The sequence below is a fragment of the Bombus pascuorum genome, chromosome 8 (assembly GCF_905332965.1).
Source record: "Bombus pascuorum chromosome 8, iyBomPasc1.1, whole genome shotgun sequence".
In the NCBI taxonomy this organism is placed as follows: Eukaryota; Metazoa; Arthropoda; class Insecta; order Hymenoptera; family Apidae; genus Bombus; species Bombus pascuorum.
This window is the reverse complement of record NC_083495.1, coordinates 1,191,261-1,209,409: the sequence shown is the minus strand read 5'-3', so window position 1 is coordinate 1,209,409 and position 18,149 is coordinate 1,191,261. Positions and strand designations below refer to the sequence as shown.

Here is an 18,149-nt window from a genome sequence, read left to right as displayed (position 1 = left end):
CATGCGTCTACTCCTCGTTTTATGATGACAGTACCGACGTAATATACCACCGGCGATCCTAATCTCACCCGCAATAAAGATTGCGCAGTAATTAACGCCAGGATGAGATTAGTTTGCTAGAAGAGCTCGCGAAAGAAAGAATTCAATGTGGGAGAAGGGAGAAGACGTACGTAAAGAGACTAAGCCGAGATCACTAAAAGCTCAGCGAGGACATTGTTCTCGGGTAAAGACTGAGTAAAAACAAAAAATTCGTTTGTGATAGTTGAAAATAGAGGATATCGGTTACTCACCCAGCAGTTGTAATGACGCCCGTTAGGTTGTCAACTCTGAATAGCCAGCTCGTTTCTTCGCCGATGGCGTAGGTGATTTTTCCATTCACTCCTTGATCCGGATCCGTCGCTCTCACGGACATGACGCTGGAATCTGGTGCCACATCCTCGGAAATAGTTGCCACGTACTTGCTAGGATAATAGTTCGTCGGGTAATTGGAAGACCCATACGAGAAGCCATTGGACAAAGCGAATCCGGGATACTCGGAGCTTGGGACAGGTACTCGAGGTCTCGATTCGGTATACTGATTCTGAACGAATGATGGAGCGTTGTCGTTCACGTCCAGAACGATTACGGTCAAGTTACATCGTGTCTCCAAGCTGGGCCGACCTTTGTCTTTGGCTGAAATCGTCAGGATGTACTTGGATACCACTTCCCGATCTAGATTCGACATCGACAACATCCCAGTTATGGAGTCCAAGATGAATTTTGCGCCAATGTTACCACCTAAAAAGCCAACAGAACAATGAAGCCTGTATTTATGCGTAGATAGACGAAGGGAAACAGCAGGTGGAATTTCGAAGTGTCTTACCTACGATACTGTAATAAATTTCCCCATTTTTTCCCTCGTCAACATCAGCCGCCGCGATCGTGTGAATCACGGAAGTCCCTTGGTTCTCGGGTACGGCGAGCGTGTAACAAGAACCTGGTCGAAATTCGGGGCTATTGTCGTTTTCATCCATGACTAAAACTTCGAGCGTGCTAATATCCAACAGCTTGCTGGACCTTGCCAAAATCGGAACGGAATAGTGGGAGACTTCCTCGCGATTCAGAGGTCCACGCAGGGTCACTAGTCCGTTCGGTGTGACGGAGAATTTGTCCGCAGCCAGGTTGCTTGGAATACTGAAGCTGACGTTACCTGCGCAATCATCAAACCTTCGTCAACGTTCCAGTCGATATTTTCATCTACGGATATTCGACGCGTGGAATAAAATTAAGCTCTTTTTTTTGAAGTTACGGCCAACCGAAGCACGTTACAAGAAATTAGGACCACGCGACCGAGACTCGTTTCCTCGCAAGACCATTATCCTGTCGGGTCCTTTCCGAAAATCTGAAATTATCGGTCAGTTTGCATACGTAAATGTGTGCCTTTAAAGCGAAAGCGATCGAGTCCCTTGTTCGAAGATCGACACGTAGCGCGAGGCGATAAGCTTCGTAAATTCCTGAAAATATACCAAGCAAATTCGATTCGCGAAATAGCTTTGTTCTTTCGATTACCGGACACGGTTCGAAACCAGAGGTGAGTAGGAAACAACAAGAAAGAAGAAGGAGATAAAAAGCAAAGGGTCTTAGCCCCACCCCCCCAGCAATTATACAATTTGGTTACCGGCATTTGATGCTCAACGCGTTACGACCGTGAAACTACGGATGCTTGCAAAATTTATACAAGAGAAAATCGAGATTTCGATTCGCGAAACGCAATCGGATAGGAAGAATATCGTTTCAAGGAATACCTACCGGTGGTCGCGTTTGGCCGTGTACAAGGTAAACGATCAAAAGTGTGGCCGAGACGAAAGAACTTTACAACAAACCCGAGTACAGAATATTCCATTCGCGTGGTCATCGTTTTCACTCGAAGGAGTGACGTCTTCCGGTGAAAACCAGAGTTTAATGCATTCGTTATTATACTCAAATTCCGAAGGACGATGCGCATTAAACTACCGCGGCAATACTTTTAGCTAACATAGAACAAAGAGACGCACTTGCGATCGTTCGGTATTTCTCTCTCGTATCGTGAACGTGGCCAGGAGAGCATTTGGCCGGGTCTCGTGTGTATTCCGTATTCGTAGACGCAGCAGAACGGTAGTTACGGTGACGACACGCACACGCTCGTGCCGCACGTACGAGGGTGTCGGTGTTGGTTGGAACCGGTGATTTGCCTATGCGTACTGCGGCAAGCTGGCGGCACGATGATATACGCGGCCATTGTTTCGCCCTGTCCCCTTTCGTTCTTCCTTTTCATCCGCCCTCCCTGCTGCGTCGCGGCACGGTGGCTCGCTAGCGGTTCCGGACCCCTAACAGCAACCTCGTCCTTCGGGGTATCGCATAGGGACGCGGAACCCTTTGCAGGTTCTGCAGGGTGCGCTAATGCGCTCGTCTGATACACGGGCACCGGTCTAGATAAGCGCAAAACGAGCGATATACCATATTGTCGGTCGTACAGAATGTTTTGCTACGAGACCGAGAATACCTAGCAGATTTTCTGCGCACGCTTTTAGCGATCATTATGCTCGTGCTCTGACTCATCTGCTTCACGGTCCGTTTTTCTATTCGAAAAGCGGCGGCCGGAACTAAAGGCGGAGGAAAAGCAAAGCGGAGGACTCAAGAGGAAAGCGGAGCACCAAGGAGCGCGGACACCCAACGCACACCGTCGATCCTCTATCTACGAGGATGAAATTTTCTCATCGGCGGAATTCTCCGAGGAGCTTTTAACGCGACAAGCAACCATATTGTGGGAGAAGAGAGAATGGTGAGAGAGAGGGAGAGAGGGAGAGAGAGAGAGAAAGAAAACGCGGAGACGTAGCACGCGGATGGAACGCACTTTCGAACAGGAGGGAGCCAGACCGAGAGTCGTTTCGCTGAATTTACTATAATGTCCGGTACCAGCCAGATTCGAAGCAATTATTCGTGGTATTTTCATAGCAGAGCTTTCCTATTAGCAGGAGTGGCCATTCGCAGCGGTTATATTCCTTTCTGGCAGTCCGACAATGTAGGTGGCACATAACCGCGCAAACGCTGGCGCGCGGCGACAGCCAAACTCGAAAATCCGTGAAGCAGAACGTAGAAGAAGGGATAGAAAGAGATACGAGAGAAGAGAGGGCACAAGCCGGGACAAGATAGGAGAATGTAATTTCACCTTCCGCTGGTATAGGGAGCGCTAAATTGACAGCCCCTCCTGTTCCGTGGCACTTTATGCAGCGACGTACCACCGAAACAATAAGGACGCTCGCGGAACACCTAAAAGGATAGCCGCGCGGGAGCCCCATTTTTGGTCCTGTCGTGCATCCTTGTCGTACAACGGCGGTGTGTGCGTGTACGCGAAAGAGATCGATAAGTTCCGAGGCAGCCGAGTTCGGCTTTGTCCCTTCGCATTATCCTTGCAAGCGTTAACCGAATATACGCGGTTCTATCTGATCATCTTTCGCGAGTGATATACGAGCATCGGCGGATATTTATCAATAAACTGACCGGTTGTAAACCCAACGCGAGTTTTATCTCGCGTATTTAATGGGAATAAAATGGAATCGAGAATCGCGATCTTGACGATCCGCGCGCTCGCGGTTCGCCAGTCCACGATAACTCTTTGAGAGAGATCGCGGTGCACGCTTACCCTGATCGGCGATGATAGGACCGGCGACGTTTAGAACCGGTGCTCCGACCTGGAGGTCTTCTGAAATTCTAGCTACAGGGTTGGTGAGCAGTAGCCGAGGAGGTCCGTTGGTCTGTCCAGAAGCCAACGTCAGAATCAGCCTGAGAGTGGACTTGCGCGGTGGGGAACCGTGATCGTTCGCCGTAATCTCCAGCTCCGTCGACCTTACCATCGGCCTCTCCAGGCTCACTATACCAGATTCGTAACCCACCGAGAATCTCGCCTCCTCGTTCGCCGATGTAATCACATACGATACACGGCCATTGTCACCTGCGTCTTTATCCACGGCGACTACTCTCACGAGCATCGCTCCTGCAACGATGCCAATTTACGATAATGCAGCTTTGTAATTGAATCGCCCGTCTGTGCGCGTTAGCGCGGCAAAGTGAAGGATCTCTACGTGTTTAAGATTCGATTAAACTCATTCGTTGCTCTTGCCCGAGAGAGCTAAAATCGCATAGCAGAGAGTCACTCACCTGGTAAGAGGTCCGGCGTGACCGCGACTTTGGTCGATTCCGGAGCAACGAAAACCGGGTCGTTGTCGTTCTGGTCGAGCACGATGATCCTCGCGGTCACGGTCGAGGCTAGTTGCTCGCCGGGAGGAGCGCGATCGGACGCCTTCAAAATCAGCATGTACTCGGCTCTTTCCTCCCTGTCGAGAGGCCTGGCCAAGGTTAGAGCGCCGGTCAGCGAATCGACCGCAAAACTGCCTCTCGATGGAAATTCGGCCACCAGACCGTATCTAAGATCGCCGTTCAAACCGCTGTCCAAATCGATGGCCGTCAAATTGTAGATGGTAGAACCGATCACCGCCTTCTCCGAGACTCGAACGGTTATCGGATCCTGCGGCCATCGGGGTGGATTGTCGTTTGCGTCTTCGATCACGATCTTCACCGAAACTGCGATGCTCTGAGGGTTGCCGATCGACGTGGTGTCCAATGCGCGAATCTCTAGGTGGTATTCACTAACGTTTTCGCGGTCGAGAGAATGAGCGACCACCAGCTGACCGGAGCTACGATCCACATCGAATGCTGGGAACTCGCTGATAGGTGTCAGGGAATCCAAGGTGAAGGCCACGCGGCCTGCTGGACCTGCTCCCGACACCGATCCCACCGCTTGTCCGATACTGGCGTCCTCGCGCACCTAAACGAATCGAGTTACGCGATTTTTTCCTAATTAGTAGGATCGTAAAAGCCGAAGCAATAGTTTGATTCCGATTTAAAGTGCCCCTTTAAAATTTATCCCTTTCCTCCGTAATTAACTTTTTACCGCTTTGCGAAAGAAGAGTTGTCGATGCTTGAACGCCTTCGAATGTGCGCGCGCGCCCATCCTACGAGATGCTTTATCAGCCACGATGCTCATAAATCGCGCGAAAAATCCGAATGAATCGACCAGTGAACGAAAGTTGCATAGCGGTGGCGACGAGGTCGATGATACTCACGTTAAAGGCAAGACTGCTGCTGGTGAAGGTCGGCCGGTTATCCGCCAGCGCTAAAACCTCGACTCTTAACGCGCGTATACCATGCCGCGGTGGTCGGCCTGCATCCGTCGCCTTTACGGACACCCGGTATACGTTTCGTTCTTCGTGATCGAGAACCGCCTTCGTTCTGATCATGCCGGTGATCGGATCAATGGTGAAAACGTTGTAACCATCCGAGTCTCGGTCTGTGGAGGTCAAGGTTAGTCGTGAGAGTACGATAATCGACACTCGGTGAAAAACTCGCGTGATCTCGACAGTGAGAACGAATAACGTTAAAACACCATTAAGGAAATAGCAATATTACGGTTATTCAAACTCGTTAAGCATGTATCCGACTGGCTCGAAAGGGTCGAAACGACTCGTAAACGTTCTTGAGAAAATCGGATGGCAATCCTAACGAGACCGTATAAACACAACCCGTTCGAGTTCGTCTTTAAGACCGTGCATAATTGTCTTGGTAATTGGATAACTAATTTCTTCGAGCGCGCTTTCTTCCTTTTCGTGGATCGAGACGAAATCGCTTCGATTCGATCCGTGTTTCTTCGGCTGTAACGCATTACCTTTCAAAATCGTGTAGGTTACGGACGCATTTTCGCCGAGATCCGTGTCCAACGCTCTAACCCTCGCTACTTCCGTTCCCGGTGGTTGTTCCTCCCTGACGCTCACCACGTCCCCTTGAGGATCCACGATTTCGGGCGAGTTGTCGTTCACGTCCAGTACGGTAACCTTCAATGGTACCCTTGCCGCTCTGGACGGGGTTCCTTGATCTCGTGCCTCGAGGACCAGCTCGTGCACTCCCTTCGTTTCCCGATCCAGCGGCTCTTTAGTCGTGATCTCGCCTGAAAATCACGAACGAAAAGATGAGTCGCGTTTCGTTCATTTTCTAAGATATCCAAGACGTTTCCCACTCGTATTTATATCGATTCACCGCACCGATTCTCTAGATCGGTGCAAGAAGTAGATGGTGATACGGAGCGAGAAACCGCGTATAAATGAGATAGAAATGCCATAAATATCTTGAAATAGAATTCGTGTACGTACGTCGGGCGGACGATCACCGGCCGACATTGTGTAAGGAAATCGACCTTATTAATTTTTCTGGACAGGAACGATTAATTGGATAATCGCTATTCGTACGATCGCTAAGAAACGTCCGTTCGAACGCTCGAATTCCTTGGTCGCGCCTCGACACTGGCTATCGTATTTCGTTTCCGTCCTCCTCTCGCATATTATAATTGCAATACGGATGCGTACACAGTCGCGCGTGTAACGAGCACCGCTGTAATTACGTATCTCGCGGTACAGACGGACCGCAAAAGTTACGAAGGGTAGGGGGGCTGAAGGAAGAGAAAGAGAAGAGGAGGAAGAAGGAACAGGACGAGAAGGAGGAGGCGGAGATCGAAAGAAAGAAGGAACAGAAAGAAGAAAAGTAAAAAGGAGAGAGGGAGTCTTCTCGGGCTGTCTTTTCGACGGGTCGGCGCATTAATGGGTAATTAAGCAAGCGCCTAGCCGACCGAGCAAAACTATTCCAAGATGTGGAAAGGAATGGGGAAAACAATTCGTATAAGGGGTCGAAGGAAGGGCTTCGGTGTTCGTAGGACACACGAGACACCCGCGTGCCTCTACGAATTCTCGACGTACCTAGTCCAGTCCGACGCGTCCACCTCGTCTACCAGCGCCGACAGAACCCCGTCGACGTCGCCGTACTCGTCGTTTAGAAGACAAACGATCGACGGAGGAACATGCAAACGAGCCGGCATCGAGGGATACCATCGCGGAACAATAAGAAGTATATCGTAGGACGCGTGCTAATGCGTTTCTCGTGTTAACCGTGGGACCGTGCGACGAACTTCTTTGCCCCCTTCAGGAACCGGCTCTCTTTCCGTTCCCGCGCGTTTCTTCCAATATTTGGAAATCCATGCTCTTCCGAGACTGCGTTAGGGAAACTCGTTCCGCGCCGCCACGATCAATAAGAGATTTCTTGGAAGCTGTGAAACATATACCGAAACTGGCCAACCGACCAACCGCTCCATGATTTCCTGCGTTTCACCGCTATTTGGTTTTCCGCTAATTTCTCGCATGACTATCGGTGGCAACGTGCACAAGTCGAGTAGAATCTTCCGAAACCAAAGATTAATATACAAGTATCGCTGCGACGGGACAACTGGATACTTCCGGCAGAGAGAGCCAACGGTTATTTTTATTTCTCTGTAGCGAAGGTTCGCACTGGAATGACTGGAGAAGAATCCCTCCTCTGCAAACAGGCAGGCCGGTGCACCGACCAGCGAGACTTCTCGTGGATACGAGAGGAAGACCGGCCTGGTCTCGAACCAGCATGTACACAAATACTCTCGTGTCGCATGCCAATCAAAGCACGTATGCGCGTAGCATACGAGAGGCAGCGTGCGTGCTCGTTTCGCGGTGTGTGCTGAACCCGGGCCCTTTCTGGTGATTCGTTACACGCCGGTAAGGTGAAAGCACCACTCTTACGGGATTATACTTTGATATCCACGAAGCAGGGGAGATGTTACAAAAACGAAATAATCGCGCCACTGTTCGTATCTCCGATATTGCGTTGTATGGTCTTCCAATTAAAGGCATTCGTATCAAAAATAAATTTACGCTCCTTCGCTTCTTTTTCTTCCACTTCGACCGCTATAAATCTTGAACGCGCGCCAAAGCCGAGAGACGCGCGTCCACCAGAACGAACGACAGAGCTTTGTGCGCACCGTGGAAGCCGATTTCATTAAGCGTTTTCGAGGACTTACGAAACCCGCGTCTGAAGATCTATCGTGTCGTTTCTGTCTGGTGCTTCTAAAGGCTTGCACAATCGTGCAGGGTACCGCTGTTTAACAATGGTACGCAACACCACCAGGACCGTTCCCGAGTTGACGTAAGAGCAACGCGTAAATTAACACCGTCGATGGCCGAGGGCTATTTAGAAAATTAATCGCTTCTTTCTTCCTTTTATTCACACCTTGCTCAACGCCCGGTTCGAATTCGATTCGAATACGCGTCGTTCCTTTCTTTCTGCGCTAGAAAGCTAGAGACGTGACGCGATCGCGTAAATTCCTTTCCAACATGTGTGTCACTCTATAAAAAAGGAACATCGAGCTGTAAATGTGGAACGCGCGCGTGTTCAATATCGTACCGAACTGCGTTCGATATCATGGTATGTTAATTCTATCGGAAATTCGAACAACATATAGAATTCCTTGATATTTTCCTGGACGGTTCTAGACGTGTGGGATTTTTTTGTTTGAACGTTCGAGCGCTCATAGCTGTATCAGCTGTATCATAGTCGGCTGACAGCGTTCGTAAACACTCGAGCGTCGGTTGGACGAGAAACAAGTAAGTACGCGCGCACCGGATTAATATCGGTTATGCAAACAGAGGAAGAAAGTCAGAAGGGAGAAAAAGATCTTACCTGTATCAGGATCGACGGTGAAACTGCTGTTGGCCTGGACCACCGCGTATCTGAGCAGGGCGTTTTTCCCAAGATCGGGATCAGAGGCACTCACGGATCCGACCAGCGTACCCGAGGGTAGATTCTCCAACAAGTCGAATCCGTAAAAATCCTTCTCGAATCGAGGATCGTTGTCGTTGTCGTCGAGCACCGTGACCAGCACGGAAGCGCTCGCGGTCGCGGCCGGAGAACCGTTGTCGGTCGCGAGAACCGTCAGCGCGTGCCGATCCAGGGTCTCGCGATCGAGAATCTGCGCAAGGTAAATCCAACCGGTGTTCGGACTGATCCGGAAGGCCGTTGATCCTTGAAGACGGTAACTCAGCCTCGCATTATTGCCCGTATCAAGGTCCACCGCGGTCACTTGAAGAATCTATGTAGAGGACAGGAACAAGTTTGTTTTACGAGCGTGTTTTTAGGTAGGTCGATACAGCGGAAAAACGAGTACGACAATTACGATACTTCCTCGGCCGCGCAAAGGGGGAGAAATCTGAATTTCTGCGATGTAAACGTTTCTCGAGGAGACGAAAAAAAGCCGATGAGATCGATGAAAAAGAAGGCGGCGGCGGCGAGGTGGCATGCAGGGAGAAAGAGGCGGCGAGGAGACAAGACCAGTCGATCCGGTCGTTCCGTATTAATTAAACGCACCCAAAGTCCGCGAACCCTAAATGCGTTCGAACCGGTCGATGTTTTCCAGTGCGGGAGGATCGTGAATTACGGAGGTCGGAGAAGAAGAAGAAACATAGGATCGAGGGTATATAACTTGGTATCCCGTGCACGAAGCTGGCGCACGGGCAATGATGGATGGCGAACCACAAGGAAGAAAAGGCGACGAGCGCGAAGGGCGGAGGGACGAGGACGAGGATAGAAAGGATCGGCACTCGTCTTCTCATCTGTGAAGGAAGAAGGACGAAACGGTGGCGGCGGCGGCGGCGGCGGCAGCAGCGGCACAGAGGGAGGAAGAGTAGAGATCGACCACCATTAGAAGGAGAACCTGACGTGGGAGCAGGCAGTAATGTGTCTAACTGTACGTTATTAGTTCGCGGCGGGTGAAGGGTTACCCTCACTGTAAGCCAAGTTACTCTTGCTAGCTGCTGCTTCCCCCTACTATCTCCCCGAGTTTCTTTCTCTGTTCGTCTCTCTTCTGGTCGCGGCTAAGATATTGTCTGGATACCACCGACAGCTCACAGATCTGTTTCGCCGATAGATACCACCGATATATACGTGTACGCCGCGCCGAGAAAAGATGGAACGAGAGATCGAATGGCGAAGGAAGAAGGAAAGAGGAAGAGAGGAACGTGCGCGCTGTTCACCTCGTCGTCGTCGTCGTCGTCGTCGTCGTCGTCGTTTCCGTTCTATCGTACCCTCGTGTATCCGTTGTATTAAAAATGTGACGTCATTTAACGGGCCTATCTTGCGGCAACGATCTCTCGGCCATTCGTCATCGGTATCCTTGTATTCGGGATTGCGTCCACCAGTGGCTACCACCGCACCGCGAAGAATCGCGCTGTTCGTCTCTCGTTCCACCGCTAGATATCGCTACTCCAATGACGAACGTGTTCTCGTGTACGCTACAGCTAATGACTCTTTCCCGATTGCTTCCTACTTTATCTTTATCCTTGTGTTTAGAGCAAGACCGTTGTGGTCGCGCGTCGTGCCACGAAACGCAACGAAATAAGATGCTATCTGTCAACCAATATTCGAACAATTAGACAAACCTTGCTTCTCGAAGACAACAGCGATAATTACCGCGATACGACCACGACAAAGAACGAGTCTACCCGAAATAAATAGTCGTATCCGTAAGCATGAGGTTCGACGTCACCACGAGAGTCAGACACCAACAAGGAAAGATTTCACGGAATGGAGAAGAATTTCGTTCCAACTTCTTCGGTAATGGTGTTTAACCACGATAAATAATCCTTTCAAGCGGGATAATCAGCATGGGTTGTTCATAAAACGAGCAGCTGTGCGCTGCGTTTCTGTTAAGCCTATCAACGATTACCTATCAATCCCGTGTATTCTGTATTACTCCATAGAGGGCTGCGATACACCATACCACATGCGCACAGGTATACGTGTTAGCGCATATGTATATATCGCGTAACAACGTAGTGCGCGTTCCTATATCAAACTATCAGTTATAGTCTATCAATCCTTCCACTGAACTGGTCTATCTAGTAACCTTACAGTTCGCATCACTAATCTTTCGCGCGCACCGGCGTTCAACTAATTCGTTTCTGTTCTCCGCTGACAAGGTGAACTCGATGAGTCAACGTCTTCTTCTTCTTCCACTCTATTCGCCGTATCTAATCGAAGAAGACCGAAAATAGAGAAGGAGGAGGACAAAAGGTGGAGGAGAAGATGACCATCGATCCGAGTGGGTGTTAAGGTTCAGCATGGTTGGTCTTCCCGGTTGTCCCGCCGGATGAAGTTACGCTTGGAGAAAACGAATTTGAAAAGCAAAAAGAGTGCGAGGAACAAGAATGCGGAGGAACACTGGAGAAAGGTTGTTAATCCCTCTCGTTCCTCTACCGACCCAGAATTTCTCTCTCCCACTCTTCTAGCCTTTCTTCGTTCTGTACACATTTCCATGTACACTTTGCGATGCGCTCCCTCGCTCCCTTCCGCGAAAGGGAATCCTACCGCACGTCTCCTCTACAAACAAATGCCCGCGTGACGGGCGTGTAATGAAGATTTTTCTCACTTGAGAATCGAGCTTGGCGCCTTCGGGAACCTCCACATGATACTCGTTCCTCTCGAACACTGGGGGGTTGTCATTCACGTCCTGTACCTCGACGCTCAGGCTGAGATTCGCGGAGAGACCCGCACCATCCAACGCTCTTATCAGAAGACCGTGCCTTTGCTGTGTCTCGTAGTCCAATCTCCTTGCTAAATAGAGTTCTCCCGAGCGGCCGTCTATTCCAAAGAGGTCGTTGCTATTCTGGCCAAGGACATAGCGTATAGGGTGAGACGGAACGATGTCAGGATCGGTGGCGTGTGCTACGTAAAGCGCCGAATGAAGGGGATGCGATTCCGGAACGGAAATGCGGACGCTGCTCGTCGGGAACGTTGGAGCGTTGTCGTTCACATCCTCCACGTTTAATTCCACCTGTGTGACGAGAAACAATGCGACGGCGTTGCGATCAGATTGCTACCTTGACTCGTGTATGTATCGCGATTTCTCTCGTGATTGTTTCGATTTCTATCGACGCCGGTTACCTGACAGTAGCCTGCGGAAATTCCATTGCGCGCCTCTACGCTGAGAATGTACTTGTCCCGAGTTTCTCGGTCCAGTGGAAGGCGAATCCGAATCATGCCCGTGTTGGAATCCATCATTAGATCCGGTTCTTCCTTCACCAAATAAAATCTGGTTGGCCGTTCACCTGCGAACACAGTTATTATCGTTGTTAAATGGCTACAAAGTGGCTTTTTCTTATACTTTTCTTTTAAGTAACGATCGTTTTAAGACCGAGCGTCGGAAGCTTGAATCTTTGAGAGGAGAAAGGGATGCGATGCAAACCTCGTATTAATTTTTTTTCCTCGACCTTAGCGAACGAAGAATTCGTTGGTTCGTTGGTCTGTTTCTTTTAAAAACGAACACGAAAAGAAAGGGCGGAAATGGTAGAGGGGGAAGACTGAAAGCGCAAAAATGACGAAAAGGTATTCGGATACTATATAAGCAAGCTGCTCGTTAATTACAACTTCGGCTTGTTCTCACGTGCGCATTTTGCTCCTTTCCTTTCTCGGGGTGCAAATTGTACGAAAATCTTGGCAATCACCACTGATACGTTGTTTCTGATACGTATGCGATTCGTTGTTTCCAACGGTATGATCGATTGATTGAATCGAATGACCGCAATTTCGCTAAATACCGTTCTATAAAATGCATCGCGCGTATACAGTACGCCTTATTCTTTAATGATCTTACCAATAACCGTGCGCACGCATACTCGCTATCACCAGAACATTTTCTTCTTAGCTGATTTCTACGGAAGTCAAACCAAGCGAATAGAAGTAAGAAATGATCAATGACCAATGATCGATCATCTTTGATGAGACGAGGAAATGTATATTCTTCAATGACTCGCTATTTATCCGAAAACCTCGAAAGAGGAGAGTTATTCAAAGAAAATTTATAACATGTACATATGAAATCAATTAATTAATAGGGAAATCAAGCGATCATTACCGCTGGCAGACGATGAACGATCGGACGGCAGAGCAGAGCATGTTTCCTGCATAACCAGTGCCGATCCCTGTCCGCCCACGATCAATGTGCCAAGAACCGTAGGGATGTTCCGCCGCCCCGCGGTATCCCACGTGGTATTGTTCTTGCGTTAGACTTCTAGACCGTCTTCGGTTTTGCTCGCGCTATCGACGCTATTGAATACGGTCGAGCGAACCGTTATCGCTTTGTCTCGCCAGTTACCTGGCGAATATCTTCGTGACATTTAACCGAGCTCGATCGATCGATCGATCCCCGCGATGTACTCGACGGACAGATGGTTTCCCTACCTTGACATCGAGACGCGGCTCGTATTCGTATAGCTTAGACACGACTCGAGAGTACACATAAGTTTTTTTTTTCACGAGATGCTCGTCGATAATTGCCCCGATCGATCGATCGCACTTCAATCCAAAACGGGAGTGGTACGGATAAGCAGGAGTCCGGTGCGTCTCTTCTAGATAGGTTTCGACAAACGCCTTGGATCTACCGCGTCGCGATCGTGTCTCCCATGGAACCGATCGAGTTTTTCCTCGGCAACTGTAGGAAAAACCTGGTAGACGGAGATGCGGAGTAAGCACCGCCTCCATGGGTTTACGTGGAAGGTAGCCGCGAGGGCTTCCATTTGCACGATATCCGGTAACATCGTCTTCATCGTCGTCGTCGTCGCCGCCGCCATCGTATCGTATCGAGACTCGACGAGTCGAGCGACATAGGTTATACGGACTCTGCCTTAAAGATGGTACTCGGACGCGTACGTGGATGGCATAATTTATGGTTCGCTATTTATACCCATTCCATTTCGTTCCCTTCCTAATAGTTCTACGTCTCCTCGATAAATACGCGAAATCCACGGGAATGGAGAACGTCGCGCTATTATCCCACGCGACCCACTCGACTAAAAAGTAAGTAAGTTGTTTCGCGTACAGTTTCGTCGTTTCAATCCGAATTCTAATAAGCGTGTTTGAGAGGTCGAGAGCTGAGACAAATGAAATTAATACACGGTTACCGGTATACGTATGCGCGCGACTATGTAATATTTCTCGGAGACATGCACACACGTTACGCTCGTAAGCAGTAAGCGGTCGTTCAATCGGCTGGCGTGCAACGAACCACACTGCAACCACGGATCGATATCGATCTGGAGAAAAAGTATACACATGTGCGCGCGAGCGCACGCCAGAACGCTCGGCCGAAACTTATGCTTACCGGCACCCGATAGCCGTGTTATTAAAATTGCTGCAAACTCGTCCTCGCGCATGTAAATGTAGCTGGCGTACGTGCATGCTCGCTTCGAAGAATACCGACGCGAATTTGCGCGCGTAAATGTAAGCAGGTTTGTACGAAATTGTGTATCGTAAAGTGTAATTGTAAAATAGCGTATGGATGAGATCAGCGCGCGTACAAATACACGACGGAGGTCGCGTATTCGGCACCGACGCTGGTAGCGGAGAGACGTACACGCACATTTATACACCGTACCTACACTCTACACCCATCGGCATTCGGTACCTGTGTTATTAAACGTCCGCGTGATCTTTTTCCATCGAGTCTCGCTGCGAGAGGAGGATCCACCGATCACGTACTACTCTCCGTATATAATTACGATTTACTTCGCATCCCAATACGGCAGAATCATCCGCGTGTCCGAAGGGATCTCCGACACGATTTCGGACCACGTCCGAACCACTCGCATAATCGCCAGTGCGTTTTAAACGGCAATATAAACAAACGCGATCGTTTCATTCGCACCCATCTATTTATCGATAATCGTTAACTTATAATTGCGAGACCAACCCCGAAGGGACAGAGCGAAAATGAACCGATAAGAAGCGTTATCGCGATTTTACGCGACTCCCGAGTTATAACCATCCTGTGCGGGATCTACGTGAAAACCAAACCTGCTCCCTTCCTTCGATTATGAAATGAATAAATTGCAATCGGAGCGTGTCCGGTGGACGCAGTCGGTGGACGGGTTTTTCACCCGCGGTGCCGAGTCGAGAGGGCTTCGTCACCCCGGTTACACAGGCGTCCCTCCGGGGTGCCCACGTGGGTGTAACGAAGACAAATCGCTCGCGTATTTGATTAATTCGCGGAGATCGCTGGTCCAGCGCGGTGCATTCGAGCTCTCGTGGCCCACGTCTGCTCCTCCTTCTTCTTCTCCCTCTCCTCTTGCTCCATCGCTTTCATCTCTACTCTCTTCTCTCGTTTTCCGTGCCTCTTTTACCTGTCTTTCCTCTTTCCGCTCCTCTTCGTGCGTTCGTCTCCGCGCTTCATGGATAGAATCGAGAGCGAGTTTTTGTAGAGATACCCAAGCCAGTCAAGAAACCCGTAACGTACTCATTACTGATTCTCGCCCTTTCGCGTCCTCTCGGCCAGTTGTCGGTGCGTTGCGTAGCGTCGCTTCGCATCGCGACGAGTTCAGCCATGCCCTCCGCGAAAGTACGTTTAACTCGACTTTTGCTTCCGGATAGGAAAGAAGGGTGGGTCGTTGGCGTTACGATACAAAACGACTTTTGATCGCAGCGATCTCGACGGAAAGTCCTACGAGGTATTGCGTTCGGTAATGTATGGCATTAAGGACGTGTATCTGATCGGTTTTCGTAGTTTTTAATCGTTGGAACATAGATTCGACATTAGGTTGCCTCTAATCTTTCAATCTCCGCAAACATAAAGGTCCATTAGCAATGCAAATTTAATCACCGACTTAATTACTACGACTGGACATTTCGTTATTATTACTACACCGACAATTCCATCGACAACGGCCGATACTAAACGTCTGTTTGCCAAAATTCCACCTTTAATAGATTTTCGTAGCTGTTAACGTCGGAGTAGAGGGCCTCGATAGGAATAACGCGAAGGATCCGGAGGTTCCAGTCAATGGTTAAGCGATCGTTGCACGCCGGTCAATGGTGTACGTGTGCGTACGCGTGCGTACACGTGCGCGGTACGCCCGGAGTATATCTCCGTAACACCTTGTAGTCGTGCAACACCTCGTACCAGAACGTGCCCTCTAGCGTACCGACAATGCAAGCCGGTAGAAACTCGTCGAGAGCTTTTCGATTCAGAATAATCCTGCACGTTCACCATGCTTTCCTCTCTTATTTACAATCTATCCGTGTCTCCTTCTACGCCCCGAGTTCCGTTTACCCGGCATCCTCTCTTCTATCCGGTGCGCTCGGTTTCTCTTGCTTTCTCAGCCTGCGTTCCTATGTGGTTGATTCTTTCTCTGACTTCGGTCTGACCACGAGGTAAGGCAACCCTCCGGACAGCGCGGCGTGTACCTCGCGACCAACGTCGTGCCACAGCCCTTTTTATCCTATCCTCTGATTCTCCGTATCTCCGTCGATTCCACCGTTCACGCCTCGTCCTCTCTCAGTCGCACAAATGGAATTCGTTTCTAGTTCCTTGACTCCCGTTCCCGTACTCCTTTTCTTGTCCCTCTCGTTCTCTGTCCGGCTTTCTTGCGCGACGATAGCTCGATCCCGCTTCCGCTCGGCTCTTTCTCACGTACAACACGAGCCGCTCGCTCTCCACTCTACTTCGCTTCTCTCGACTTGCCCGACTCTCGGCTGGAGAACGCAACGAGGACAAAAGTTGGCCCGCGACCGCGGGCGACGGTCGTAAGATCGCGGGATCACGACCATTTGTTTTTCGTCGGCCGGTACTCACCGTGGGTGACGCGCGGTCGCCACCCTTGTATAAACGAGCCGCCGTACGCCACTGGAATCGCAATAAAAACCGTCTAATTGATATCGAGCGTGGCACGGTTCGAGTAGCGTCGCATAGTTGCGCCGCATAATTGCGCCGCATTCTCATCTAGAAGAAAAGCCAGCAGGCTAACGTTAGTTCGCATTAATAAACAGCGACGTTACGGCATGCGGTCAAGAAACCTCCTACCCCTTCCCCATTGGATCGTCTGATCATCGCGTGTAGATCGGCAATGTGTGGCAATGCAAAAAAACGATCGAGCCTACTGGCGATTCTGCGTGGTCCTCACCGGCTATCTAGCTAAAGCTAGATTTTCACTCTCTTTAGCCAACTAATTTTCCCGCAGCTGTCATGCCCGTTCACGCTTGCGTTCGACACGAAACCCAGTAACGCGCCTTTTTGCCTTTGATTCGAAACGGTGAACACTTGAAATCCCGCGATGACCGCGGGATACCTATAGTCGCGAAACTTTTTAGAACGCATCGACGAGTAACGCGAGTCTATTTATAGGCGTGGATCGTGGTTTTCTTGCGACAGAAGAAAAACCTCCGGAGCGCGTAGCAAAACGCGGGGCAAGAAGCTTTCGTTTGGTTAATTAGAAACAGTGATTACCGACGGAATGCGGTGTGGGCTTCGTTCACTGTTTATAATCGGATCGCGAACGATTATACCATTTTCGTAGGGATGTTATATCTAAGAGAGCACGAGTATAAGCACGGAAGATATTCTTCGCTAAGCATCACGTTTAATTGCCGGTCGATTGGTCGGAAAAGAAGGAAAAGAAGAAACGTAGACTAGGGAAAAAAACCGGTGTACCGAGTTTCACAAGCAGGAACATTCCGGGTTAAGAAAACTCGCGATAAATTACAGACTGACGATTCGATCACGCCGTATAAGGACGCGCAAGTTCCCTTGCCTACGCTGCTGCTACAACGCTGTATACCTCACAGAGAGTTTCTCTTATTTTGCTAATTAGCTCGTAACGGGCCATCCCACTCGAGGTCGGTCGGTGGCTCGCTGGCTGGCTGGATCGCTTGCTCGGTCGTCTTCAGGGGCGGCACCATCGCCGCGGTAGCCCTCAACCACGTAAACGAGGTCCGCACCTTTACGACCGCGGAGGAAACCTTGTAATCGCCTCCGGTGAATACTTTGTCACCTCGTTCCTTCTTTTCTCTGGAACCCGCGCGGCCAGCCGTTCACCGACCGACCAACAGATCGGCCGGCCGATCGGCCACCGAATTACCAGCTATTTCGCTCCAAATAGGATCCCCCGGCCCCGAGGTATCTCGGTTTCGCGCTTGCGATTTTCGAGGCATCCCGCGGTCCATTTCGGAATGTTTCGAGTCTGGTCGGCAGCCAATAAAAGCCCGACCGTTTGCATAAATTGGTGGATTTTTAATTGGATGAGGTAGCCTCGGTAATAGCGACGATCGAGATAGGCGGGATCGCGCTTGACACCCAAGCGAAAACGATCGAATTCGTTAATTAGGGAATGGCGCACGATCAAATTTGAGAAATACGTTTAACCGAGCGGCGCCGATAGCTCGAAATAGAGCGAAAATGT

The 18,149-nt window shown here is 49.9% G+C and overlaps 1 protein-coding gene across 2 annotated transcripts in view; it reads right to left on the bottom strand.

Moving 5' to 3' along the window:
* The window catches only part of LOC132910172 (protein dachsous), a 214,198-nt gene that overhangs the window by 13,173 nt on the left and 182,876 nt on the right, over positions 1-18,149 (bottom strand). For both annotated transcript variants that reach the window (XM_060965691.1, XM_060965692.1), the window contains exons 4-12: positions 11,866-12,029; positions 11,351-11,755; positions 8,608-9,016; positions 5,741-6,019; positions 5,142-5,365; positions 4,177-4,843; positions 3,662-4,012; positions 863-1,189; positions 291-777 (exon numbers count right to left, since the gene is read on the bottom strand). In XM_060965691.1, the coding sequence (XP_060821674.1) occupies positions 291-777; positions 863-1,189; positions 3,662-4,012; positions 4,177-4,843; positions 5,142-5,365; positions 5,741-6,019; positions 8,608-9,016; positions 11,351-11,755; positions 11,866-12,029 (3,313 nt within the window). The remainder of the gene's footprint in view (positions 1-290; positions 778-862; positions 1,190-3,661; positions 4,013-4,176; positions 4,844-5,141; positions 5,366-5,740; positions 6,020-8,607; positions 9,017-11,350; positions 11,756-11,865; positions 12,030-18,149) is intronic.